The sequence below is a fragment of the Asterias rubens genome, chromosome 21 (assembly GCF_902459465.1).
Source record: "Asterias rubens chromosome 21, eAstRub1.3, whole genome shotgun sequence".
NCBI classification, from domain to species: domain Eukaryota; kingdom Metazoa; phylum Echinodermata; class Asteroidea; order Forcipulatida; family Asteriidae; genus Asterias; species Asterias rubens.
The window spans coordinates 4,848,776-4,875,200 of record NC_047082.1 but is presented as its reverse complement, the minus strand read 5'-3'; the positions used below and the strand labels follow the sequence as shown (position 1 = coordinate 4,875,200).

The 26,425-nt window shown below is 42.5% G+C and overlaps 1 protein-coding gene across 1 annotated transcript in view; it reads left to right on the top strand.

The window, feature by feature from the left end:
* The window catches only part of LOC117304763 (serine/threonine-protein kinase CST20-like), a 29,459-nt gene extending 7,298 nt beyond the window's left edge, over window positions 1-22,161 (top strand). Inside the window, exons 6-20 of the mRNA XM_033789369.1 lie at window positions 896-1,059; window positions 1,460-1,516; window positions 1,799-1,903; window positions 2,821-3,330; window positions 3,990-4,176; window positions 5,407-5,595; window positions 6,864-7,291; window positions 7,596-7,764; window positions 9,539-9,649; window positions 11,163-11,326; window positions 14,384-14,491; window positions 15,922-16,033; window positions 17,119-17,215; window positions 19,604-19,706; window positions 21,927-22,161. Of these exons, the coding sequence (XP_033645260.1) occupies window positions 896-1,059; window positions 1,460-1,516; window positions 1,799-1,903; window positions 2,821-3,330; window positions 3,990-4,176; window positions 5,407-5,595; window positions 6,864-7,291; window positions 7,596-7,764; window positions 9,539-9,649; window positions 11,163-11,326; window positions 14,384-14,491; window positions 15,922-16,033; window positions 17,119-17,215; window positions 19,604-19,706; window positions 21,927-22,016 (2,594 nt within the window). The 3' untranslated portion in view covers window positions 22,017-22,161. The remainder of the gene's footprint in view (window positions 1-895; window positions 1,060-1,459; window positions 1,517-1,798; window positions 1,904-2,820; window positions 3,331-3,989; window positions 4,177-5,406; window positions 5,596-6,863; window positions 7,292-7,595; window positions 7,765-9,538; window positions 9,650-11,162; window positions 11,327-14,383; window positions 14,492-15,921; window positions 16,034-17,118; window positions 17,216-19,603; window positions 19,707-21,926) is intronic.
* Window positions 22,162-26,425: the final 4,264 nt, after the last annotated feature.

Sequence of the window (26,425 nt, the reverse complement as noted above, 5' to 3'; positions counted from 1 at the left end):
TGCTTGACGAAATCCTTCCCTAGTGTACATATACATTTCAGTCCTCTATCTTTCCTAAAATAAAAGAATAAGATAACAAATAACCTGTGATTCTTTGAACACATCAAGTAAAGATAATTTTGCAGGCCTGTATGCTACGTTTTTAAAAGGGCACTCTTTGAGGAAACTTTAAATTTCTGCTGGAGCATATTAAGGGCACCAAGGCAATGACCAGGGGGCATCAAGGCAATCGCCTTCGTTGCCCCTGTGAAGTTTTGAGGGAAAAGTGTACCCTGATTGCTGTTCTTTGGTTTTTAAGGAATAAACCTAAAATTAATAGATTCGGTCTAGAAATATTCATTGTAGGTCGTTATAAGTCAAGTCTGATAAAGAAGAGTTTGCGTTAACACCATGTAATAAGTATCTCTAAATGAGTTGGGGTGGTTCTACAAAGAACCGTTGGATTAACTCGACGTTTCGATCAGTATGCTCTGATCGTCTTCTGGAGATTCCAGAGCATACTGATCGAAACGTCGAGTTAATCCAACGGTTCTTTTCAGAACCACCCCAACTCATTTAGAGATAGTTATTACATGGTGTAACCGCTAACTCTTCTATATCTTATTTCCACCATGCAAAGTTTCAAATCCTACAAGTCAAGTCTGTTTATGTTTACAATTTCCCGCCCCGGTAGTGCCATCTCACGCCCCGGTAGTGCCGTCTCACGCCCCGGTAGTGCCGTCTCTCGCCCCGGTAGCGCTGTCTCACGTCCAAACTCTTCTATATCTTATTTCCACCATGCAAAGTTTCAAATCCTACAAGTCAAGTCTGTTTATGTTTACAATATTTCTTTACAGAGAACAAACTTCATTGAGGTTCCTCAAACCAATAAATTGGCTTTTCTTTTTATTTTCAGTTCCTTTGGGCTATGTCCGTAAGGTGGTACGACCAAGCATGAACATCCCGTTCGGTACAATACTTGGCATTGTCTTTGGCTCAATGGGAGGGTTCACATTACTCTTGTTGATTGGTTTAGGTATTCGTAAACAACAGCTCCTCAGGAAGCGCAACAAGCTCATGGTAAGCTCATTCTTCCCCATTAAAGGCACTGAACACGATTGGTAATTATCAAAGACCAGTGTTCTCACTTGGTGTATCTCAACATATGCAATAAATAACAGCTATGTGAACATTTGAATTCAATTGGTCATTGAAGTTGCAAGAAAATGATGAAAGAGGCTTCTGGCCAGAAGTCTTTTATTATTTTCGTTAGAAACAATTTGCCACAATGTACAATACACAGGAACACACATGGGCTTCTGATTTAGGGCTTATCCACTGTGTGTAGTTCCATTGCCATCCTCAAACCCTCAAACAGATAGTTGTTCTGTACAAATGTTCCTGTATATGTATATTAATTATATTTATGATATATTTTTGTTATTACAATCAGTTTGGATGATATTTTTGTTTCCAACAGGAAGATCGTGAGAAATCTAAGCTTTACAAAGATGCTGCTGACATGAGCATTATTCCGGTAAGTGGAACTTCTGTAATAGCACTCTGTATATTAGAGCAACAAGATAAAAACAACTGATGCAGGCACAACTCGGTGGATCAAAGAAGGTAGACAGCTCATCAAACAGTGAGTTCTGGCACAGGCTCGCTCATGAGAGCTGAGACCAATTCTGGCAGTGATTTGTCGTCCACATAAATGACATGAGGGTGTCTTTGGCCTTGTGCACCCGTCATTTATTCATAAAGAAACTATATCATTTTTGTACCACATAATTTGCCTAATTATTGTGTTATGTTGTAGGAAGGGAAGAAGAGTGCTCTAAATAAGCAACGTCGTCAGCAGTTGAAGGCAAGACTGAAGAAGAATGGACGCTTTAGTGAGACGGAACCCTTGCTGGACTATGGAGTAAGTCAGTTATCAAACCATATTGTGAATGGTGTTTGAAGCTTTGCATGGTGTGGATAATAAGAGCAACTATAAATATGAATAGTTGACTTGCAGGTACAACCATGAGTAAAATCTTTTTTGAGGGAGTGCTGGCTCTGAAAAGAGCCAGTTTGGTCTTGACGTTTCGAACAGTATACTCTGCTCGTCTTCAGGAGAAAGTAACGTTGGTAATTACAAAGTACCTAATAGATGTTAAATTTGCATCGGGGATAAAGAATATTTATGTTGTTTTTAACCTTATACACTGATCATGATATATGTTAGCACTGTATACTCAGTACTTAGGTCATAATTGCCCGAGTGGGAACCTCGCATACGGCATGCCCAACAATATGGCCGCTTTCATAACAACAAAGGGGTTATTTGACATGGTCTATAATAGAAGTAAAATGAAATTGATTGAGGTGGTCTGTGGTCACTAAGAGAGGTTATAGGTTCGGTGGATCTCCTCCAGAGGGATCGTATCCTGCTTGTCGGAGTTGCAAATCATAGTTTGATTCACTTGCAAATAGCTATAATCTCATTGTCATTATTATGGTTGCGTTCAATCAGCTTCCCCGAGTCGACCCGGTCTGCCCCTAGTATGTTAGACCAGCTTTGACGTCATTCCAGGGGCTCACCCGGGTCAGTCCCCAGTGCCCTGCTTGTGGAGTGGGTCACTTGGGGCTGGCCCGAGTTGCATGACGCCATCACGAGAGGGTGAGTGTGATCGTTCCATTAGCTCTTGTCAGGGGCTCACCAGAATGAGCATTTTGGGGTCGACATGTGGAAGCTAATTGAACGCATCCAATAAAGTGTTGTTTTGTAATATGTATCTACATGTATGCACACTTAATCCAGTTTTGAAACTTGAATATGTTTGTTTTTGTTAACAGTTTGAACTGGACGACCGTGCCTTTTCGTCCATGTCGTCTCGCCCCGGCAGTTCCATTTCCTGCCCCGGTAGTGCAGTCTCTCGCCCCGGTAGTGCCGTCTCACGCCCTGGTAGTGCAGTCTCACGCCCCGGTAGTGCCGTCTCACGTCCAAGAAGCGCTGTGTCCCACCCTGAATCTTCAGTCTCCCGCCCAGGTAGTGCCATCCGAACGCCGACATCACCAAGCTCCCCAGGCAGACCGGAGACGGCTGAGGGTAGACGTCTCAGCAGTGAAGCTGCAGCTACTCCTGATAACTCCGCTAGAGTACCTGAAATTACAGCAGCTGGCAGAGAGAACTCTTCGGTCGGAGCGAACCCTGCAATTAAATCCAATCCGGGTCTGGATGTACCTGGACAGCAGGTAGCCGGTGCACAGCGCTCTTCGTTGCTGCGCACACCACGACCAGAGAGTACCAGGCCAGACACTTCTCTGAGAGTTGATACACCGATGATGATGGCAGGCCTCAAACAGGTACAAGTAAAAGCAGCTTGGAGGAATAGATAGATTGCACATGACGTCGTTGACCACCATCTTTGGTAAAACTTCCCCGGAAAGGCTATCATTTGCTGAGAGCTGTGTGCAGCGCGTACTTGCATGCACTTTTCTACTGTTTATCGTCAAATATGGCGGTCATTGACACTATGTGCAATCCATCTATTAAGTCTAGCTCAATATTTGGTACATTTTTCCATCAACAATGTGTACCTTTGATTGCCAAAACCTCCGTGCAATGAGCAGACATGATGGTGATTTTTGTCGGGAAAAAAAACGGAAGCGTGAAATCTTGAAGTGTACTTTTCTTGGAAAATCATAATGGCGACCCACTATACAATACATACCATTGCAATGCTTGGTAAACAAGCAACCCGTCTATATAAAACCTAACAACAGAGGGCGCCAAACAAAAATAATACAATCTCTCAAAGGCAAGGCTTTTTTCTGTCGAGTTTTCTCGACATTGGGACGGAGCAACTACACGACGCACGGTCGAGTAAACTCAACTTTGGTAAGGAAGCGCTTGCATTGCGCAGTACTCGACAATGGTATTGAAAGGGTTAACCACTCGGCCATGACACTCTAAAAATTGAAGGATGTTTTATGACATTGATTTGATGTATCTTTGATTGCAGCTCGATGCCCAGTTGAGAGAGATGGCCGGTTGTCAAGCTGAGTACAGTAAGGGCGGAGTAGCCGATGGTGGTTTTGACGCTTTAGGTCAATTGATTGGAACGGCTGGTGATGCAGTAGCCACTGGTAACCCTGAAGCTGCACTAGCTGCACTCACACAGGAAGCTATGATGGCACAGCAAAAGACAGGTAAAACATCATCAAATACTAAAACAAAATGTAACCCACTCTGAAAATGAGTCAGATGTCGCCCAATGCATTATTATGTAATGGACAGTATAATGTGGAAAATATCAGAACAATTATTTGTAGGCAATAAAGCTATGAATACAACAATTTTGTGATCATACTTTAGTCTAATTTCATCCTTTTGCGCGAAATGGTAGTTTAAAACATCATTTTAAAAAAATGATATACTGTCTAATTTCAAACGGGAGTAACTCAGCAACACGATACACCCCAATACTTAGACATATACCAAATAACTGCTGCTGGTACGTTCTTTCCTGCCAATTTTTTAAATTGCCAACATCTGACTCATTTTCACAGAGCGGGTCACAAATGTCTTAAAAGCACTGGACACCTGTGGTGATTGTCACTTGGTGTACCCCAACATTTGCATCAAATGTAACATGAATCACGATCATTTTCTTTAAAGGCACACGACACCATTGGTAATTACTCAAAATAATTGTTAGCATAAAAGCTTACTTGATAACGGGCAATGGAGAGCTGTTGACAGTATAAAACATTGTGAGAAACAGATCCCTCTTAAGTAACGTAGTTTTCGAGAAAGAGGCAATTTCTCACCCAAATACTAATTGTCTTCACTCTCGAAGCCCTTCTGAAAGCACAACAATTTGTGTTACAAGGTTTTACTTACTTTCATTGTTCTCTTGCAACCTCGACGACCAATTGAGTCAAAATTTTCAAAGGTTTGTTATTTTATGCATATGTTGGGATACACAAAGTGAGAACACTGGTCTTTGACAATAACCAACGGCCTTTAAGCACTATTTGTATTATTTGTGGGATGTCATAAGAGCACTGGATTCAAGGCTCTGGTGTTTCGTCAGCAAAGTGTCGGTTTGAGTCACGGTTGGGATGCTTTTGTCCTTAAGCAAGACACTTAATCATGATTGCTTTGTAAAAATTGGGGAGGTACAGGTAGTGCTTTCTGCTCTACCAGCTAGGCTTCTGATAGTTGATACCCAACCCTAAATCGGTATGGACTGTAAAGGGGGTAATCCTGTTTCAGCCGCAGGAGTAGGTGGCAATGGCCCCTTAAAAAATAGTTGATTTGAAGCTTACACCTTGAAGTGGCTTTCAGGCCTTGTGTGTCTGGCAACTTGCATAAAAAACTTAAAAACTAAAAATACTGATACCCTGTATTGACCAACATTGATTGTTTACCAATAGGCCTAGCACCAAGAGCTCACGGAGCTACTGGGGGAGGTGTCGCATCACTCAATGATGCCATGAAGAGTAAGAAACCATCGACTAATGCTCCTCAACCTGGTGCTGCTGGTGGTCAATCACTCAATGAAGCAATGGCTAGCAGGAAACAAGGAGCTAGACCTAAAGACAAAGGACAACCTACTGGTGCAGGTAAGAGTCTTCACTCGTGCCTAGCGCCTTACATTAACCATGGAGGAAGGAAGAGAAGGAGCTCGAACGAAGGGACTTCAAAAGTCGAACCCGTGGTACCGCGGTCGTTTAACGACACCTCGTAATCACCCACATACCTTATACAGACAATTGGCGACCTGGCGTATGTGAGTTTGCGCGTGCGCACTTGGTTTTTCACTCAACTTTGGTGTCGTATGTTGTATGAATATATTACAGAAAAAAACAACTTTTTTGAGACCTGATAAAAATTGTGTACACTTTCGCCCACCAAATCGAAAAACACAATTGAATACCAACCACCCTCGTGTGCTAATACCCAAATTTTGAACCACCGCTAGTGACCGGAAAGTCACAAAAAATGTAAAAATATGCCATGATGTTTCCGTGAAACAACACAAACGGTAAATGAAAACGTGTATATTCACAATTCTTGTTACCAATGATTGAACTTTACGCGAAGACAACGGTGCAGAGCGGCGGTATCACAGGTTCTGTACAAAGAGATCTAATCCTGCTCGTTGATCGGTCATCCAGCTGGAGGTCTCCTATCTTTTTCGACTGGTCAGACAGGGGCATTGTCAGGGTATTCTTTTGTTACTTGTTGCGGTTTTCCGGGTCGTTCGAGCTCCTTCTCTTCCTTCCTCCATGCATTAACCAAAGGTGCTAAGATGGGCAAAGTTATTAAGTACGCTCATTGGTTAAGGCAAGGCCCTGCTCAGTCCCATCATGCATCACACTCACACTGCGCCATATTTCTATGCACTGCATACATAATAATAATATAATAATAAGACTTGTAATGCGCACATATCCACAAAAACAAAACACAACACAAAGAAAAACAGAAACAACAATACTTCCTGAACAAAAATCTGTGCAAGCTGATTAGCCCATCCCAGCGGTCCTGGATAGACTGGCCGCTGGGGCCGAGCGAAGTAAGAGTCTATAAACTGTATTTTCATTGGACTTATTTTATTTGTATAAGGTACTGCGACTTTTTTGTAGAATGACAAAATTAAATCCAATTGGGATGCATGGTAAACTGACCTCCCTGTCAACTTACTGCGACCGTGATGTAAAAACCTTGTGGCCGAAATAGGTGCCGGAAGACTTCCGCGCAGCCACGGTAACTTCTGATGGGAACAGCTTGGCGCTGTAAACCTACCTGAATGAGCAACGCGGGGTCAACACAGAGAAGCTTCGAACGCACCCAATATAAATAAATATAAATGTGTCTTATTATATAGTAGGAGGTGTAACAATGCAGCAAGCCACAGCAGGCAAAGGGGCACAACCTCCACCCCAGAGGAGTCCAGCAGCTGGGGTAACAGTACAACAAGCAATGGGCGGTAAACCCTCGGCTAAACCTCCCGGCCCTCAACCCAATACTGGAGCAGTTACTCTACAACAAGCCATGACAGGGGGCAAAGGGGCAACTAGGCAGGCTGCTGCCGGTGGTGGTGTCACTGTGCAACAAGCTATGGGTGGTAAGGGAGCTGCTGCTGCACAGCAACATGGAGCGGCTGGAGGAAAGACTATTGATCAAGTGATGGCAGGGAAGGGTGCTCAAGCAGCGGCTGGTAGAGGAGGCTACAACACATTAGAGCAGGCAGCAGCGGGCAAGAACAAGGGAGCTGTTCCTCGGTCCCAACCACAACCCACACTCAAGCGTGAGGTATGATGTTTTCATTTATTTGTCCTGTCCAAATCTTGCCATTAGACACGTTGTACCAGTCTCTCCAACTCTACTCAAGATACCTGAGTCCCATCAAGACCACTTATGTAATATAGAGCATAGAAATAGAACCCGGAGAACACTGAGTGCGTTATTGTGCATGGGATTTCTTTGTGAGACCATTATTATGGACGCGCATATGCCACACGTGTGTCGTGGACGGAGCCTAATGGATCAGTGTACTGAACAAACTTATAATTATTGGTTTTTGATTGTACCTTGTTTCCATCCTACCCTCTTGCAGAGATCTGAAGTGGAGCAAATTGATGACAATTTCTGGGAGGTGCCCAAAGAGAGCGTTCAATTAGTGACTATGATTGCTAATGGTACATATGGCGCAGTGTGGCGTGCTAAAGCTTGGGACATCAGTGGCAAAGATGGCATGACAGTGGTAGCTGTCAAGGAACTGAATAGTAAGTCATTAACTACATATATGTTAGATGTTAAATTTGCACAGGACTCGTGAAAGTACTGAGTATTCAGTGCTAACACACATCGGTGTATGGGTAAAAACCAAAAATTAATATTCTTTATCCCCGATGCAAATTTAACATCTATTATATCGTTGCGGTACCCGCTGCCAAAACATAGGATTCGAACTGCCTCTAGCTACCGGGCAACCTCGGCAGTCTAGTTGGTAATACACTGCTCTAGAATTGCAAGGGTCGTGGGTTCGAATCCCACCCGAGAAACATGCCTGTGATATTTTTTCACAGGACTCAGGAAAGTACTGAGTATACAGTGCTAACAGACATCGGTGTATGGGTAAAAACCACAAATTAATATACATATATGTTCTTTTACTATACCACATACATATTCATGAACGAGAGTTGAGTTCTTAACTGGTCCATTCATCATCACGTGCCAGGTGCTATTTTTGCTATTTACCTAGCAGGCACGTAGTAAATGCGCATGACAAGTAGAAAAGCCCCGGCGCTATTCTACTTGTCATGCGCATTTACCATGTACGATTGGTCAGCGCGGATGATAGTCTTCTTGTCATCATTTTGTGATCGTGGTACTTACATGTACTTGAACAAAATTATAATGTGCATTTGATTTCACAGTCGTCATTTTCCATTGCTCCTAATCGTGTTCCGGTGACTGAATATGTGTTAAGTATAGTAAACAGATATAACATGGTTTATTTCAGGAGACTAGTCGAGATGAGCTCTACTCGATATTGGAAGTTGCCAAACTAGTTCCCTCGGCTTCCAGTCAGGAACAAGTCTGTCAACTACCAAAGCTAATATCGACTAGTTACCCTCTAACCATGTTATTTGAATAGTAATTAACAAATCCTATCACATGAACAAAAACTAGCTTGTTCAACAAAGTACAAATGTCAGAAATACAAGTCTTGGTGAATAAAGTTATCATGGTCAACAGTTTTGTAGGTGTTAATCCTGTTAAATTCCTGTATTCAGTCATTTTAAATTAAGATAACTAAAAGGTTCTACTTTAAATGATTATTTTTGCACTTGAAATAATTTATATAATTCATAGAAGAAAAAGGAAATGCTTGGAGATAAAGCCCCATGGCTCAAAACAGAAATAGACCATTATCAATTAACATCGTTGTCATGTTTTGAATTATTCACCCAGTCCTAAATAAGGGAACAAAAAGGGCAGCGACGAGCTCTTAAACGGCCATTTAAGAACGAGTCACTACGTTTTTATTCCCATTCATAAATGCCATTTTGGTTAAAAGGCGTAATAAAGTAGGAAACTCTGTAAAATCTGTTTTCCGATGTCTGAGCTCTGTACGTGTGGTGCATTTTTATGTTTTTCGGATATGGGTTTGTGCGCGTGGTAGTAGTAGTATGCATCCTTGTATCCATGGGCTAATGGCGAGGTGAGATCAATCCCCCCTTGGGGAACAAGGTTTATGCGCTTACCAGCACAAATGCTATCTGAAAACAACCGGTTATAAACAGCTCCAGCTGGTCATTACCAACCGTTTAAACACCCACATGTGACGCGCTCTCCACCTATAGGAATAGTGAAATTGTCATGGGTGATTTTGAATTACTGTTTTAAACTGTTTGTTTTTGGACCTTGCCCTCAGCTCTAGGCCATAACCCTGCAGAGACCACTCTTTTATTTCTGTGTTGATATCATGATAAAGCTTACAATAATTGGCATATTGCATTGAAACTCTGTGTGTTTCCTTCACTTATGTAGAAACAGCAGGGAATGTAGCCAAGCAAGCATTCATAAAGGAACTTGAGGTCATGAAGTCACTACAGAAACATCCATACGTACTCAACCTATTGGGCTGCTGTACATTCTATGGTAAGATAATAATAATAATAATCGTTATTTTTATCTAGACCTTTATACACACGATGGGCGTCTCAAAGCCTTTCCAACATTACTGCCCCTGGTCACTGGGTCATTTAATTTATTCCTTAAACCATCTCAGCTCCCTGGGAGTATACAGCTGGTGCAACAAATGAGCTAAATCAATCACAAGAACCATCTCTTCCCTCATCACAGGTACCCATTTACCCCTGGGTGGGGAGAGGCAATTATAGTAAAGTGTCTTGCCCAGGTCACAAGTGTCAGGACCGGGACTCGAACCCACATTCTGCTGAACACCAGAGCTTGGTTTGGTGCTCTTATCGGCTCGGCCATGACACCCCAATATCACCCAAAGATCATATTCTTACATTAGTCAGTGTGTCGCCCAAAAGGGTGTTCTGGGCGTCATTTACACACTTTAACAACAACCACAGGAAAGAAAGTGTCAACTTGAGTGGGAACAACTAAAACATTGGAGGGCCATCCAACGTTTGTCACTTCTTTACAAATCTGTTCACAAGCTTGTTGCCATAGGCACTGAATCATACCAGACCAAATCACACAGGGGTAGGGTTGGAATTATACAATAGGCTGCAACTGTCTTCATCAAGCCTCCTGCAAACAAACACTGTTACAAATTCTCCTTCCTCCCAAGATTATTTGCAGAATGGAACAAACTACCACATGATATTCGCCTAGCACCAACTATTGGTATTTTAAAGAGTAAACTTCTAGCTACCCAGGTCAAAATTCCAGTTGAACCTAGTTAACTGGTGTCAACTGGTTCAACTGGATAGTGACCAAACTCGTCCATTTTCCATATTAGCCAACTGGTTTGGACTAGGTTTAACTGTGTTCAACTAGGTTGGAATTATAAACCAGTTGGTTTCTGTCCATTTTCCATATTAAACCAACTGGTTCTAACTATGTTTAACTAGTTTATCAACTGGTTTTCAACTAGTTCCAGTTAAACCCAGTTTAACTAGGTTCAACTGGAATTTTGACCTGGGTATGGACATGGGTAACATCATCAGTGGAGCCCAATTTATGTGAATCTTTATGTTAATCTTGCTGCTCAGTACGTCCTGATTTTTGTTGTGGCGTGTCATAGCCTAGCGGTTAAGAGCACCAGACTCAAGATCTGGTGTTTTTGATCAGCAGAGTGAGGGTTCGAGTCCTGGTTGTGACACTTGTATCCTTAAGCAAGACACTTAACCATGATTGCTTCGTGAAGTTGGGGAGGTAGTGCTTTCTGCTCTGCCAGCCAGGATTTTAAAGGGGTTAACCCTGTTTCAGCCCCAGGAGTAGGTGACAACAGCCTCTGGAAAAATAGATGATTGTAGCCCACACCTTGAAGTGACCTTCAGGCCTTGTGTGTCTGGCGACTTGCATGCAAAAGAAATTATGCAGAATTTCACAAGAACTAGAACCAGAACCACTTGTTAATCTCTTATTTGGGTGTCCCTGTGTCTTTCTATAATTTGTGTTTGTCTTTGCTGTTTAGATCCAGTGACTATGGTTCTAGAATATGCTCCTCATGGTTGTTTGTTGAACCACCTGAGGAAGAATCGTCCTCATACACCAGGAGGTAAACCACCATCTTCCCCTGAGCTAGTCACTTATGCAATGCAGGTTGCTAAAGGAATGGCTTACCTCAGCAGACAAAAGGTTAGTAATACCCCTCACTCTATGATGGTGTGGGTTTGGTGTATCTGTAGTGCATTTTTGTTGCAGGTGTCTGGTGTTAAATTAGCACCAGAGCTACACCACTGGTGTCCTTCTGGTGTACACTAATCTGGTGTACATGTACTTCAGGTGTACCTGTTGTGGTGTACTTTAGGTGTACCTGTTGTGGTGTACTTCAGGTGTACCTGTTGTGGTGTACTTTAGGTGTACCTGTTGTGGTGTACTTCAGGTGTACCTGTTGTGGTGTACTTCAGGTGTACTTGTTGTGGTGTACTTCAGGTGTACCTGTTGTGGTGTACTTCTGGTGTACCTGTTGTGGTGTACTTTAGGTGTACCTGTTGTGGCGTACTTTAGGTGTACCTGTTGTGGCGTACTTTAGGTGTACCTGTTGTGGTGTACTTTAGGTGTACCTGTTGTGGTGTACTTCAGGTGTACCTGTTGTGGTGTACTTCAGGTGTACCTGTTGTGGTGTACTTCAGGTGTACCTGTTGTGGTGTACTTCAGGTGTACCTGTTGTGGCGTACTTTAGGTGTACCTGTTGTGGTGTACTTCAGGTGTACCTGTTGTGGTGTACTTCAGGTGTACCTGTTGTGGTGTACTTCTGGTGTACCTGTTGTGGCGTACTTTAGGTGTACCTGTTGTGGTGTACTTCAGGTGTACCTGTTGTGGTGTACTTCAGGTGTACCTGTTGTGGCGTACTTTAGGTGTACCTCTTATGGTGTACTTTAGGTGTACCTGTTGTGGTGTACTTCAGGTGTACCTGTTGTGGTGTACTTCAGGTGTACCTGTTGTGGTGTACTTCAGGTGTACCTGTTGTGGTGTACTTCAGGTGTACCTGTTGTGGTGTACTTTAGGTGTACCTGTTGTGGTGTACTTCAGGTGTACCTGTTGTGGCGTACTTTAGGTGTACCTGTTGTGGTGTACTTCAGGTGTACCTGTTGTGGTGTACTTCAGGTGTACCTGTTGTGGTGTACTTCTGGTGTACCTGTTGTGGCGTACTTTAGGTGTACCTGTTGTGGTGTACTTTAGGTGTACCTGTTGTGGTGTACTTCAGGTGTACCTGTTGTGGTGTACTTCAGGTGTACCTGTTGTGGTGTACTTCAGGTGTACCTGTTGTGGTGTACTTCTGGTGTACCTGTTGTGGCGTACTTTAGGTGTACCTGTTGTGGTGTACTTTAGGTGTACCTGTTGTGGTGTACTTCAGGTGTACCTGTTGTGGTGTACTTCAGGTGTACCTGTTGTGGTGTACTTCTGGTGTACCTGTTGTGGTGTACTTTAGGTGTACCTGTTGTGGTGTACTTCAGGTGTACCTGTTGTGGTGTACTTCAGGTGTACCTGTTGTGGAGTACTTCAGGTGTACCTGTTGTGGTGTACTTCAGGTGTACCTGTTGTGGTGTACTTCAGGTGTACCTGTTGTGGTGTACTTCTGGTGTACCTGTTGTGGTGTACTTTAGGTGTACCTGTTGTGGTGTACTTCAGGTGTACCTGTTGTGGTGTACTTTAGGTGTACCTGTTGTGGTGTACTTCAGGTGTACCTGTTGTGGTGTACTTCAGGTGTACCTGTTGTGGAGTACTTCAGGTGTACCTGTTGTGGTGTACTTCTGGTGTACCTGTTGTGGTGTACTTTAGGTGTACCTGTTGTGGTGTACTTTAGGTGTACCTGTTGTGGTGTACTTCAGGTGTACCTGTTGTGGTGTACTTCAGGTGTACCTGTTGTGGTGTACTTCTGGTGTACCTGTTGTGGTGTACTTTAGGTGTACCTGTTGTGGTGTACTTCAGGTGTACCTGTTGTGGTGTACTTCAGGTGTACCTGTTGTGGAGTACTTCAGGTGTACCTGTTGTGGTGTACTTCAGGTGTACCGGTTGAGGTGTACTTCCGGTACGTTCAAAATTGTTTAATTAGCACCATAGCTATACACTACGCACTGGTGTACTTCTGGTGTACACTATTCTGGTGTTCTTCTAGTACGTTCCAAAAATTGAAATTAGCACCAACCTTTATATATTTGTTTTATGGTAACACCATGTGTGTACCTACTTGCCAGGTAGAGTTTGTTCTAAGAGAACTGTCTTTCTATACTCTGCTACCGCGGAGTAAATTTATCGGATTGTTCAGGAGACTTCTCGGTTCTGAAAAGAACTGTCCTGCTTTTTAACTACTACCCAGGCGGAAGGTAAAGAAAATTGGCTGGGACTACTACTTTAGCTTATAGGATCGTCATTACCTGCACTACCGCAGAGTCAGTTTTTGAATTGGTCTCAACTAGCTGGCTCTAGTCGTCGTCACAAGACTGAAGAGATAAGAGAGAAGTGTAATACCAACCTTGTTATCTCATCTCAACCTTGCTCCCTCGTGACCCCTGAAATTGGTTCATTAAAATCTAGCACATTTTAAATATGCTTGTAATACCAACCTTGTTATCTCATCTCAACCTTGCTCCCTCGTGACCCCTGAAATTGGTTCATTAAAATCTAGCACATTTTAAATATGCTTGTAATACCAACCTTGTTATCTCATCTCAACCTTGCTCCCTCGTGACCCCTGAAATTGGTTCATTATCAAATCTAGCACATTTTAAATAGGCTTGTAATACCAACCTTGTTATCTCGTCTCAACCTTGCTCCCTCGTGACCCCTGAAATTGGTTCATTAAAATCTGGCACATTTTAAATAGGCTTGTAATACCAACCTTGTTATCTCATCTCAACCTTGCTCCCTCGTGACCCCCGAAATTGGTTCATTAAAATCTAGCACATTTTAAATAGGCTTGTAATACCAACCTTGTTATCTCGTCTCAACCTTGCTCCCTCGTGACCCCTGAAATTGGTTAATTAAAATCTAGCACATTTTAAATAGGCTTGTAGGCGATTCACACAAGTATGGTTACCTGCAAAAGAGGCATCAATTCAAAGAGCAACTGGTGCCCTCTGGTGCACCAATGGGTCACTTGGTCACATTTTTTTCATTGGTATTTATTTGTACTCCTCATGTTGCCAAGCTATTTTGTTTGTAACAGTTTTGTTTATGTCTGTTTACCAGGTTGTCCATGGAGACCTGACCACCCGGAATGTCCTTCTTGGCCAGAGAATGATCTGCAAGATCTCCAATGCCGCTAGAGTCCGTAATGTCGTGGAGAATGTGGCTGAGGTATGAACCCATTCAACACTGGGTGATGAATAAATGCTCTTGTCTAAACTTACACATATAGGCCAAGCCTTCTAATGGCATAGCTTTTACCTTAAGCCAAGGCTTAGATGCTCAAGCATGGACCGAAGAACAAGGTTTCTGATGCCCTTATGCTAAGGTTACTTATGCCCTACCGGTGACCATAAGCCGAGTCTTATGATACCCTTGCATTGCAAGAATTTGATTTCAAGACCTTAGAACTAGATTTTGTGATCTCAAAATCAAGCATCTGAAAGCACACAACTTCGTGTGACAAGGGTGTTTTTTCTTCCATTATTATCTCCCAACTTCGACAACCAATTGAGCTCAAATTTTCACGTGTTTGTTATTTTATGCATATGTTGAGATACACCAAGTGAGAAGACTGGTCTTTGACAATTACAAATAGTGGCCAGTGTCTTTAAGCCAAGTCTCCTGTTCGATCCCTAGCATTGAACTTCAGCTAAGGCTTCTGATGTCTAGCATTGACCTCGGTATTGCCCTCCCCTTTGTTATGTATATGTAGCATAGAGCTATATATATTGACTAGAGCGCTATACACCCCATAATACACGCACTAAGGTTTTGAAGCCGTGTGGGCGCATCCATGTTTATGTACAAACCAACACAAAAGCTTGAAATTTTTGTACGCAAAAAATGCACCAAATGTGAATGCACAATCTGCTGATCAGCGTACAAACTGCGAGCGCCATGTGCGTCATGTTTACAAGGCGCGTATATTTTTTTTTAGTACGTCAATCAAGTCGAAGTTACGGTTTTCGTAGCGCGGACGTACGTTAAGCGCACATGCCGAATATTAAAACAAACCGCTGCAAAGTGTGTTCTCTTAAAATTAAAATCGTTCTGAATTCACGCAACACATCAAACATGTCTGCGCCCAGGGTGGCTTCAAAACGCATAGCAAGTTAGCACTCTAGTCAATATATATAGCTCTATGATATGTAGCCATCTGATATTTTTGTTGAAGTGCTTTTGATTTGAGTAAAAAGTGACTCTGCAATCAAATTGTCAGGTCTGTTCTACAAGGTGGTTTATTTTAAAAGTCTTCTTTTTTTATTGAAAAGTGAGATGCTTCGGTTACTTTAAAATTACAGGATCTAGGAACATTTGGCATTGTTTCTAAACTTGTACAATAGGGTACAGTTTAGTTATTGTTGGTTCAAATTACAATTCTCATACAGATTATATTCCATTTGAACAATGTAGGCCCTACATCTAATATTGGTTTGAGTGGAAAGTGATTTTATTTTCATTTCTTGGGAAATACAACAACAGCAACCATGCATGTAAAGAATGTACAATGGCAATATACTGGTAGAAGTAGATGCTATTTGCAGAATTGATATTCTTGTACTCTATATCGTCTTGTTTCTATATTTGATTCTGTACAGGGTCGTCTAGGTATTCGTTGGATGAGTCCAGAATCTATCTGTGCTAGTGTCTACACTACAATGAGTGATATCTGGTCGTATGGTATACTCATATGGGAAATCACTACGTATGGTAAGTATGGACTCGTGTTTGATGTAACAAAACTAAATACATGCAATAATATGTAACGTATATTGTCCAAATAATACAGTTTAGCCAGTTGGGAATAAATGCACTTCTATGATACTGCAGGGGAGCTCACTAATACCCCGGTCACATAGCCTTAGGGCAGTGCTGCGATTTCACCATGATGCTACCACACTGCTTGTGGGATAATGGCGTTCCCACTACGACTTGTCCCTGCTCATTGTTGGCTACATGTATGACCCGACTACGCTTATTTTGAACACGTTCAAAATAAGCGTGGGGAGAGCTTGCAGCTTCCCGACCTAGGAGATCCCCACCCCGATCAAATCACGCTCATGGAGATCCTCCCACGTTTGGTCCGCAATTGGCCACGCTCTCGACCACTTTTCAATCACAGTAGAAGCGGCGTCTATGTGTGAGCAGGATTTAAGAAGTAAAGCCATGAGCCCCTAACAGGTACGCTCGTTGAGCCCAAACCAAACACCCGTGTAACATTAAATTACATACGGACTAGTAAAACAACAAGTTATCTGGTCCTGATGGCAATTCACTGACAAAGTTAAAGGTAACCCAGGTCAAAATTCCAGTTGAACCTAGTTAACTGGGGTCAACTGGTTCAACTGGATAGTGATCAAACTCGTCCATTTTCCATATTAACCAAATGGTTTGGACTAGGTTTAACTGTGTTCAACTAGGTTGAAATTAAAAACCAGTTGGTTTCTGTCCATTTTCCATATTAAACCAACTGGTGTTAACTGTGTTTAACTAGTTTATCAACTGGTTTCAATTTGTTCCAGTTAAACCCAGTTTAACTAGGTTCAACTGGAATCTTGACCTGGGAAACCCTGTACTATAAGAATCAGTATTTCATTTCATTTAATGTGACAACAATGTTAACGTTTTACTACACATGTTAGTTTGTGTTCCCTAAACTAGTTTTTTGGTTCTTTGAAAATAAGTGGGCTATCAGAACTGTTGTATGTTTGGATTTTGCAAAACCTACTCCAGTTTTTAAATGATTGCTTTTTTTGATTGGCTAAAATGATGATTGCTTGTTTTTGATTGGCTAGGTTCTACTCCGTATCCTGGCATGTCTGCACGTGATGTTAGCAATAGACTCAAAGTTGGATACCGAATGGACAAACCGGAACATTGCTCACAGGAATTGTAAGTTAATCTAAATCATACCTTGCTCCAACATGATGGGAGTTTAAAAGCAGTGGACACTATTGGTAATTACTCAAAGTAATTATTAGCATAAAACCTGACTTGGTAACAAGTAATGGGGAGAGGTTGATTTTCACAGGTTTGTTATTTTATATATATGTTGAGATACACCAAGTGAGAAGACTGGTCTTTGACAATAACCAATAGTGTCCAGTGTTTAAGAAGGATTTGAAACATTGCATGGTGGAATTATGATATTGTAATGGTTTGCGGTAACACCATGTAATGATAATCTCTAAATGAGTTGGGGTGGTTCTGAAAAGAATGGTTGGTTTCAACTTGAAGTTTCGATCAGTATGCTCTGATTGTCTTTTGGAGAAGGCTGGACTCTGATGCTGCATGCTGCTTTAAGTAGTGTTGATGCAGATAAGCTTGGTGATGCATGACGGTGGGATATTGAGCTCGGTGATGCGTGGGAAAACTGGATGCTACTCAGGATCCTGGGACTAGTGTGTGGGGAGTGTGTGCTCACTGAACAGTGTCAGTAGGAACAAGCACAGTGGATAGTGAGGGTGTGGGGACTGGGGGTATAGATGACCCAAAGCAAAGAGATTGACAGTGAGGGAGTGGGGCCTAGGGGACTGAGGGCGGGGAGTGTGTGCTCACTGAACGGTGTCAGTAGGAACAAGCACAGGGGATAGTGAGGGTGTGGGGCCTAGGGGACTGAGGGTATACATGACCCAAAGCAAAGAGAGGGACAGTGAGGGAGTGGGGCCTAGGGGACTGAGGGCGGGAAGTGTGTGCTCACTGAACTGTGCCAGTAGGAACAAGCACAGGGGATAGTTTGGGTGTGGGGACTGGGGGACTGGGGGTATAGATGACCCAAAGCAAAGAGAGGGACAGTGAGGGAGTGGGGCCTAGGGGACTGAGGGCGGGGAGTGTGTGGGGAGAGTGTGCTCACTGAACGGTGTCAGTAGGAACAAGCACAGGGGATAGTGAGGGTGTGGGGCCTAGGGGACTGGGGGTATAGATGACCCAAAGCAAAGAGAGGGACAGTGAGGGAGTGGGGCCTAGGGGACTGAGGGCGGGGAGTGTGTGGGGAGAGTGTGCTCACTGAACGGTGTCAGTAGGAACAAGCACAGGGGATAGTGAGGGTGTGGGGCCTAGGGGACTGGGGGTATAGATGACCCAAAGCTAAGAGAGGGACAGTGAGGGAGTGGGGCCTAGGGGACTGAGGGCAGGGACTGTATGGAGAGAGTGTGCTCACTGAACGGTGTCAGTAGGAACAAGCACAGGGGATAGTGTGGGGACTGGAGGTATAGATGACCCAAAGCAAAGAGATTGACAGTGAGGGAGTGGGGCCTAGGGGACTGAGAGCGGGGAGTGTATGGGGAGAGTGTGCTCACTGAACGGTGTCAGTAGGAACAAGCACAGGGGATAGTGAGGGTGTGGGGACTGGGGGTATAGATGACCCAAAGCAAAGAGAGGGACAGTGAGGGAGTGGGGCCTAGGGGACTGAGGGCGGGGAGTGTGTGGGGAGAGTGTGCTCACTGAACGGTGTCAGTAGGAACAAGCACAGGGGATAGTGTGGGGACTGGGGGTATAGATGACCCAAAGCAAAGAGAGGGACAGTGAGGGAGTGGGGCCTAGGGGACTGAGGGCGGGGAGTGTGTGGGGAGAGTGTGCTCACTGAACGGTGTCAGTAGGAACAAGCACAGGGGATAGTGTGGGGACTGGGGGTATAGATGACCCAAAGCAAAGAGAGGGACAGTGAGGGAGTGGGGCCTAGGGGACTGAGGGCGAGGAGTGTATAGGGAGAGTGTGCTCACTGAACGGTGTCAGTAGGAACAAGCACAGGGGATAGTGTGGGGACTGGGGGTATAGATGAACCAAAGCAAAGGGATTGACAGAGAGGGAGTGGGGCCTAGGGGACTGAGAGCGGGGAGTGTGTGGGGAGAGTGTACTCACTGAACGGTGTCAGTAGGAACAAGCACAGGGGATAGTGTGGGGACTGGGGGTATAGATGACCCAAAGCAAAGAGATTGACAGTGAGGGAGTGGGGCCTAGGGGACTGAGGGCGGGGAGTGTGTGGGGAGAGTGTGCTCACTGAAGGGTGTCGGTAGGAACAAGCACAGGGGATAGTGTGGGGACTGGGGGTATAGATGACCCAAAGCAGAGTTTGTTAAGTGCCTGGCAGAATGGTGACTTTTAGGCCAGTGTGCCTTTAAGAGCTGAATGTGCAAAGTTGTGATTAGAAAAACTGTTTCACATTTGAAAACTTTGATCACACATTGGCTGTTTGTTAATATTTTAGGTTTTTTTCTTATTTCAGGTTTCTATTGTACAAGCTTGCTTATTCTCATGTCTGGATGGTTTTTCTTATTTCAGGTTCTCTATTGTACAAGCTTGCTGGGCAGATAATCCCAAGAAGCGACCCTCATTCCGTACACTCAGCCTTGATCTGGAGAAACTACTGGCTGACAATAAGACGGTAAGCTCAAACAAACAAATCTTCTTACACGCATTTCAGACAGGCATGCCTGAGTAACGCCGAACCAAATAGATAAGAAGCAACTCTCGGTTCATGACAAGATCGACGTCTGAAACTAAAGCGCTCAAGAGTCGTTGCAAACGACTGCAACAGTCGATCGTTCGACTTCTAGCGCATCCAGTAACTACTAACTGTTTCAAAAGTCAAACTTTTCATTTAGTAAAATCAGAATTTGGTTTGGCGCTACTCTGGAGCGCCTGTCTGAAATGGATGTAGGAGACTATTTTATCTTAGTACAGCATGGATAACTGTCTAGTTCAAATTCAAACGTCCAATCCGAAGGATAAAGCATCATGGTTAAGGCGCCTTGTCAAAACGTCCAAGCCGTTCCATTCCGCGTGCATTCTGCGTGAGTCCGTGGATTTTTGTAACAAAAGAACCCGTAGCAACCGGGCATGTCCACGGCCACGACGGCTCATTTACATGTCAAAAAACATGAATATTCCGGGGACTCCGCGGAGCGACCGGTCGGCCATTGTAAGGTCCAGCTTATTAGCTGACCGGCGGAACCGCGGAGGAACGTAGGTGGTTAACAATGGTTTTACCTTTGCAGAATAAAAAGCAAAGCGAGGGTGGATGTGTAACTAAAATCCATTTCCTCCAATGTGTGATTTTTAAGACTTGGTTGGGCCTACATAACCAAGACATGAATTTTAAAAATGGTTGTCTTTATTCCCGGCTTCGACTGACAAAAGTTCCAGTCTACGTGCAAACTCCGTTCCAAGTGGGTCAGAGTATCCAGGGGACAATTTTAAGTGTTCGTTCTTACTTTCCAAGCGGAAAACATTAGTTTCTTATTTATAAAATCCCAAGTCACCGTCACCAATGAACAAATATACACACCTGTGCGAGTGTGTCTCCATGTCAAAACAACCAGATAGTCTGGTTTGTCCAATGTGTGAGGGGGAGGAAGCCACAGTTTCAGAGACCGGTGTTTCTATTGGCTGTTGAATTTCCATAAAGCGCGTAACGAATGTTTTCATTGGTCGATTTTGCCCTACTGCCAGAGCAGCATATTGTATTCAACATCATGGAAGAAAACGTTTAGTAGTCGCGGCGGGGGTGATTTCTGATTAATTTAGCATCGTTTTTCTTGCGGGAAAATATTGATTAATAATGTGAATGTTTCAAGTTAAAAATCGATATTTTTGTTTCAAGCATAAATGTTGCAAATTATGCTTCGCAAATTGGATCACAACATTTGCGATGCACTTTTTACAATTGCATAGCAAATCATCAAAATTGTATCACAAATTGCGATGTGATACAGGCGAAATCGTTCCCTGATTATCACATGCACTGGATGGTGTAATTGTCTGGTCGGTGCGGCCTGTCCGCTTCCAAGAGGATGGTATTCGTGAGTAGAAAATGTATTGTTCTGGAAGAGCACGGCCGGTCCGCGTCCAAGCCGCTGATATTCGTGACCTGAAAATACAACTTGTTTATTCATGAACTTATTGTTATACTAACAATAGCGCCCGGCAAGGATAGCTCATTAACTTCGCCGCGCTTCAACGCACATGGCCGTTCTTCCACGGACTGTCCGAGGTCCTTAGCAACGGCGGTATTTGCTGTCCAGTCCGCAGACTGTCAGCGGAGGAACGCCCGGGACGTTTTGACAAGGCGCCTAAGTGTCTTGCTTGAGGACACAGGTGTCACGACTGGGACTCGAACCCCACTCTGCTGATCAGGAACACCAGAGTTTGAATCCGTTGCCTTAACCACTACCCATGACACGTCATGGTTTAAGTGTCTTGCTTGAGGACACAGGTGTCACGACTGGGACTCGAACCCCACTCTGCTGATCAGAAACACCAGAGTTTGAATCCGTTGCCTTAACCTCTACCCATGACACGTCATGGTTTAAGTGTCTTGCTTGAGGACACAGGTGTCACGACTGGGACTCGAACTCCACTCTGCTGATCAGAAACACCAGAGTTTGAATCCGGTGCCTTAACCTTAAGGCCATGACACGTCATGGTTTAAGTGTCTTGCTTGAGGACACAGGTGTCACGACTGGGACTCGAACCCACACTCTGCTGATCAGAAACACCAGAGATTGAATCCGGTGCCTTAACCTAGGCGATGACATGCCACTTATCTTAAAGTGATTGAAAAGTTCTCCTTTAAATCTCTTTTCCTTTGTTCTCTTTTCAACAGGTTCATGTTGACTCTGCAAAATATGACAAGACCAACTATAAAGACTTGGATGACCTTCGACCTCACACCCCTGGCACTGTAGCTCGCTAATTTCATCCGAGATGAACAAAAACTTTACAGTTTAACTATAATAGTTCTAAAATCGAATTCAAGTGCCAAATAATGTAAACTAACATATGAAGTTAATTTTTGGGGGACATTTATTTTTATTTTTATTATTGTTTTATTTATAGAAGAAAGTTAAACAAATAAACAAAAAGCAAGAGATATTTTATTATTATTTTTTTTTTAACAAGTAGTTATAAACAGACTCCATTTTAAAACATCTATTTCTTTTGCAATCGGTTTTCAAATTTTGATTTGGCATAATTTTAAGCATTTTGGAGTGATTGAATTAGTTCCACTTGAGGAGTTTTCACGAAGAATCATTAGGAAAAGTTTGCTCAATGTTTTAAAGATAGGTGGATTGAACGTAGTAAGTTTTTTTGGGGTTTGAGAATTGTACAAAATATGAAAGTATTCTTAGAACACACCAATGTTATTTTATTTGATGATAATAAATTAGAAAATTTGACCCTGCCTCTAAACACAGACAAAATTTAAAAACATAACAAATAATCTTACCTCAGTTGGTTTGTGATGCTCTGCAGACTTAATATTCTTCTTATTTAAAGCAATCACACAACATCGGTAAGCAGTATTGTCCAAAGGCCCACACTTCGTGTATCACAACTTATATATTAAATAACAAACCTGTGAAAATAACGGCAAAACACACCTTTGTTTCCGCACGTTTCGCCGTGTCACGACATGTGTTTAAAATAAATCCGTTATTCTCGATTTCGAGAATTGATAATTGTTTTAATGTTTTCTCAACAAGTAAATCATTTCATGGAATAATATTTCAAGGGCAGTCTTTCACGAGGGCAGTGTATAATGGCTTTAAAGCCATTGGACCCTTTCGGTACAGAAAAAAAAAAAAATTCACAGATTTACAAATAACTTACAGGGTTACAGAAGGTAGTGGTGAAATACTTCTCTTGAAATATTATTCCATGAAATGCTTTACTTTTTGAGGAAACAGTAAAAAATATCAATCACGTTAACGAGAATTGCGGATTTATTTTAAACACATGTCATGACACGGTGAAATGCTCGGATATAAGGGTGGGTTTTCCCGTTATTTTCTCCCGACTCCGATGACCGATTAAGCCCAAATTTTCACAGGTTTGTTATTTGATATAGAAGTTGTGATACACGAAGTGTGGGCCTTGGACAATACTGTTTACCGAAAGGGTCCAATGGCTTTAAATCAAATTGTTGATTCCGGTTATTTTCCCTAAACAATCAGTGGGTTTGTTAATGTGACTGACCATTAAGAGATTCATAAAAGAATCAAAAGGTTTTGAGGGTGTGCCCCACGACCCAATTTCATTGAGCTGCTTAACACAAAAAGCAGCTAAGCACAACAAAATTATGCTTACCAGAATAAGGTTACCAGCCAAACTATACCATGTCACATGTACAACTGGTGACTGGTGTTCTGCTCTTTTCTGTTTAGGCAGCGATGTGAAATTGGGGCATCATCTCACTCTCCCCAATTTGATATGCACTTTAACCTCTTGCAATTCAAATGAGTCCCTGTAAATAATTATTATAGGTTGCAAGTTTAATTCGACAAGTGTCCTACAAAAGTGACATACTTTAAATTTATTTATTTATGATTTTCTTTGATTTACAACTTTACTTGTTTTCAGATTGGTTTGATGTAAATATCTTTGATCAATTAGTTTATAAAGTGATTTCTACGATGCTGTCTCAATCAGTTGACATTAAAATTCATAGTTTTGAGAATTTATAACTTCACATAGTGTTTTTTAAATTTGTACATCAAATAAATTTAAAGTGTTTGCAAAGCTTGAAAACCCATTTCGTTGTTGAGAGTGCTACTTTCATGAGAATGGTCAAAGGTTTAACATCTGTTATAGCTGGATGACTGACAAAACTTGTATACTGTAAACATTGTGACGCATTAGATCACTGGTTCCAACCGAGGACAATACTTTCTTTGTAAGCTAGTTGATTGCCTAGGCTGTACCACCGGGTCTGGCCATCGGCTACTCCTTTGACACGGTTCGTCATCGTATGATGATGCAATCTGGATGCAAAGACATCCTGTACGAGGGAACCTCGTGGTCTAGATGACCGGACCCAAGCTCTGGGCTCTATTAATTTTCATAGAGCTGCTTAAGCACAAAAAGTAGCAAAGCACAACATAATCATGCTTACCAGAACAGGGTTACCAGCCAAAATACCATGTCATCAGATGCTCAATCTGTGACTGGTACCCTGCACGTTTCTGCTAAGCATAACATTGTTAAGCGGTATTTTTTGCTTGAGCAGCTCAATAAAGTTGGGCCCTGGTGTTGTCAGCAGCAGAGTGTGGGTTTGAATCCAGGGCCAGACAATTATGACCTTCCTGAATATGAGGGAAGGTAGTGCATTGTGCTCTGCCGCCAGGCTCCTATTGACCAATCTCACCTGACGTCATCATCAGAATAATCTTGGATGCGCCATTTGGTGGGCAATGTCACTGTGTTATTCAGTGAAGCAGTATTAACATGTTAATCTATGTGTAAGGGGTCAATTGGATAATACTGTCACAAAAATTAGTTTTGGTGATTTTTGCCCTTTTTGCTGTCCATCATATTTACACTAATTTGTTTTGTTGTGGTGGGTTTGTTTTGCTAGAATTGGCTGCCCATAGCTGACCATTGGTCAGTGTGCAAGAATGTAGCATGCCACACCCCAGAAGTCTTGTTTTGTTATGGTCTTGAATTGCTTTGTTATTTCATTCACCAACTGAGCCTCAATAGTGTTCTTTCTTTATACATGTACATTGTGTTTACCTGGGTCTAAGAAAGTTTAAATAGGCTCTTTTCATGTTCCATGTTTTGTGATTTATATTAGTGCTTTTGAATGCACCATCAGCTGACTTAAGTTTTGGTATAAAATCATTGTGCTCAGTTTCACATTGAGGACTTGTGACCGGGTCACCGGAGTGTGAGCATCTTGAATTCAAAGTCAGTGTTTTTATGGCTGGGTTTTCATGTGGTGACATATGCTTGCCTCTACTTGATGATGTGTAGTGTAGCCATGCCTTGGTTGTGATGTACATGTACATGTAAGTTTACATTTGTATTCCTTGTTACCCTGGGTCCACTTCAGGTGTTCCATTTCAGGCTTCCATTTCAGGCTTCCATTTCAGGCTTCCATTTCAGGCTTCCATTTCAGGCTTCCATTTCAGGCGTTCCATTTCATTTGCCTATTCTTGTATTTTTGTAGAGTTATAGGGCCCTTGGTTTTGACAGTGTTTTTCTGTGGCATGCGGCAGGATAACATTATGGGGGGTTGAAGTTTTGGGTAACGTGTGGTTGTGTGTTACAGGCTTCTTTAAGCCCTCAAAATTCAACAGCCAGTTCGGCCTAATTGACCCAAAATTAATGCTTATAAAAAATGCTGTTTCTGATACCATTGCTTCCTCCTTCCGTTGGTCCCATGTGATGTGTAACGCATGTACAAGAACCCAATGTGAATATCAAAAAGAGTAGTTCCTGAGGGAGCCAGTGTTTCTGGCTGTGGCTGCTAAATGCGCCGTACTTCAACAATCTTTTTGTATAAACGTATATACTAAGCGCCTTCAATAATAAATAATAGCCGTATTTATAACGCTTTGTATCCTTTTGCCAAAGGATACAAAGCGCCAGGTATTATTACTGCAAGGAGTGGGACGAATTTTGAGATGTAAGGCCTAATCCTTAAGCACCATGTAATGGTTTACAAGGTGCTGTGGCGCAATATGCTGCCAATCCAGCCAGGAACACCGGGGCGAACCCCTTCTCTTTTCGATAAGTGCACTGGGTTCTTTTACATGCGTTTACACAACACATGGGACCAACGGCTTTAATTACGTCCCATCCTTGTTGGTAGATATGTGCGCTATACAAGACTTCAATAATATTATTATATTGAGGGACTCTGAGGTTGCCTATAACCAAGACTGCTAGATCAAAGTATTAGATACATCACTACTATACAGAAGAGACAAAAAGCCAAGTAAGGTTTATACACAGCGCTATTCAACAAATATAATCTTGCATTTCATGGAAATGGCACTTTACAATTTTGTCTATATTTGAAGAAAACTGTACATCTCAAAAAGTGGTGTAATATCAATGCTCAAGAGAAATATTTCCATCTGAAATACTGTCAAATACCAACAAACAGCTTTTAAAAACTCACAAAACACTCGTTTATTTTGACTGCAACAATTACAATAAAATTTGCAAAGATAAATCTGCGCACCATTGTTCAAAGTTCAACCACACACACTACAGTTAAATGGTCCTGAATGGTTGGTCATATTACTAGCAAATATAACAGATGTTAAATTTGCATCGCCATAAAGAACACTAATTTTGGTTTTTCACCGATACACC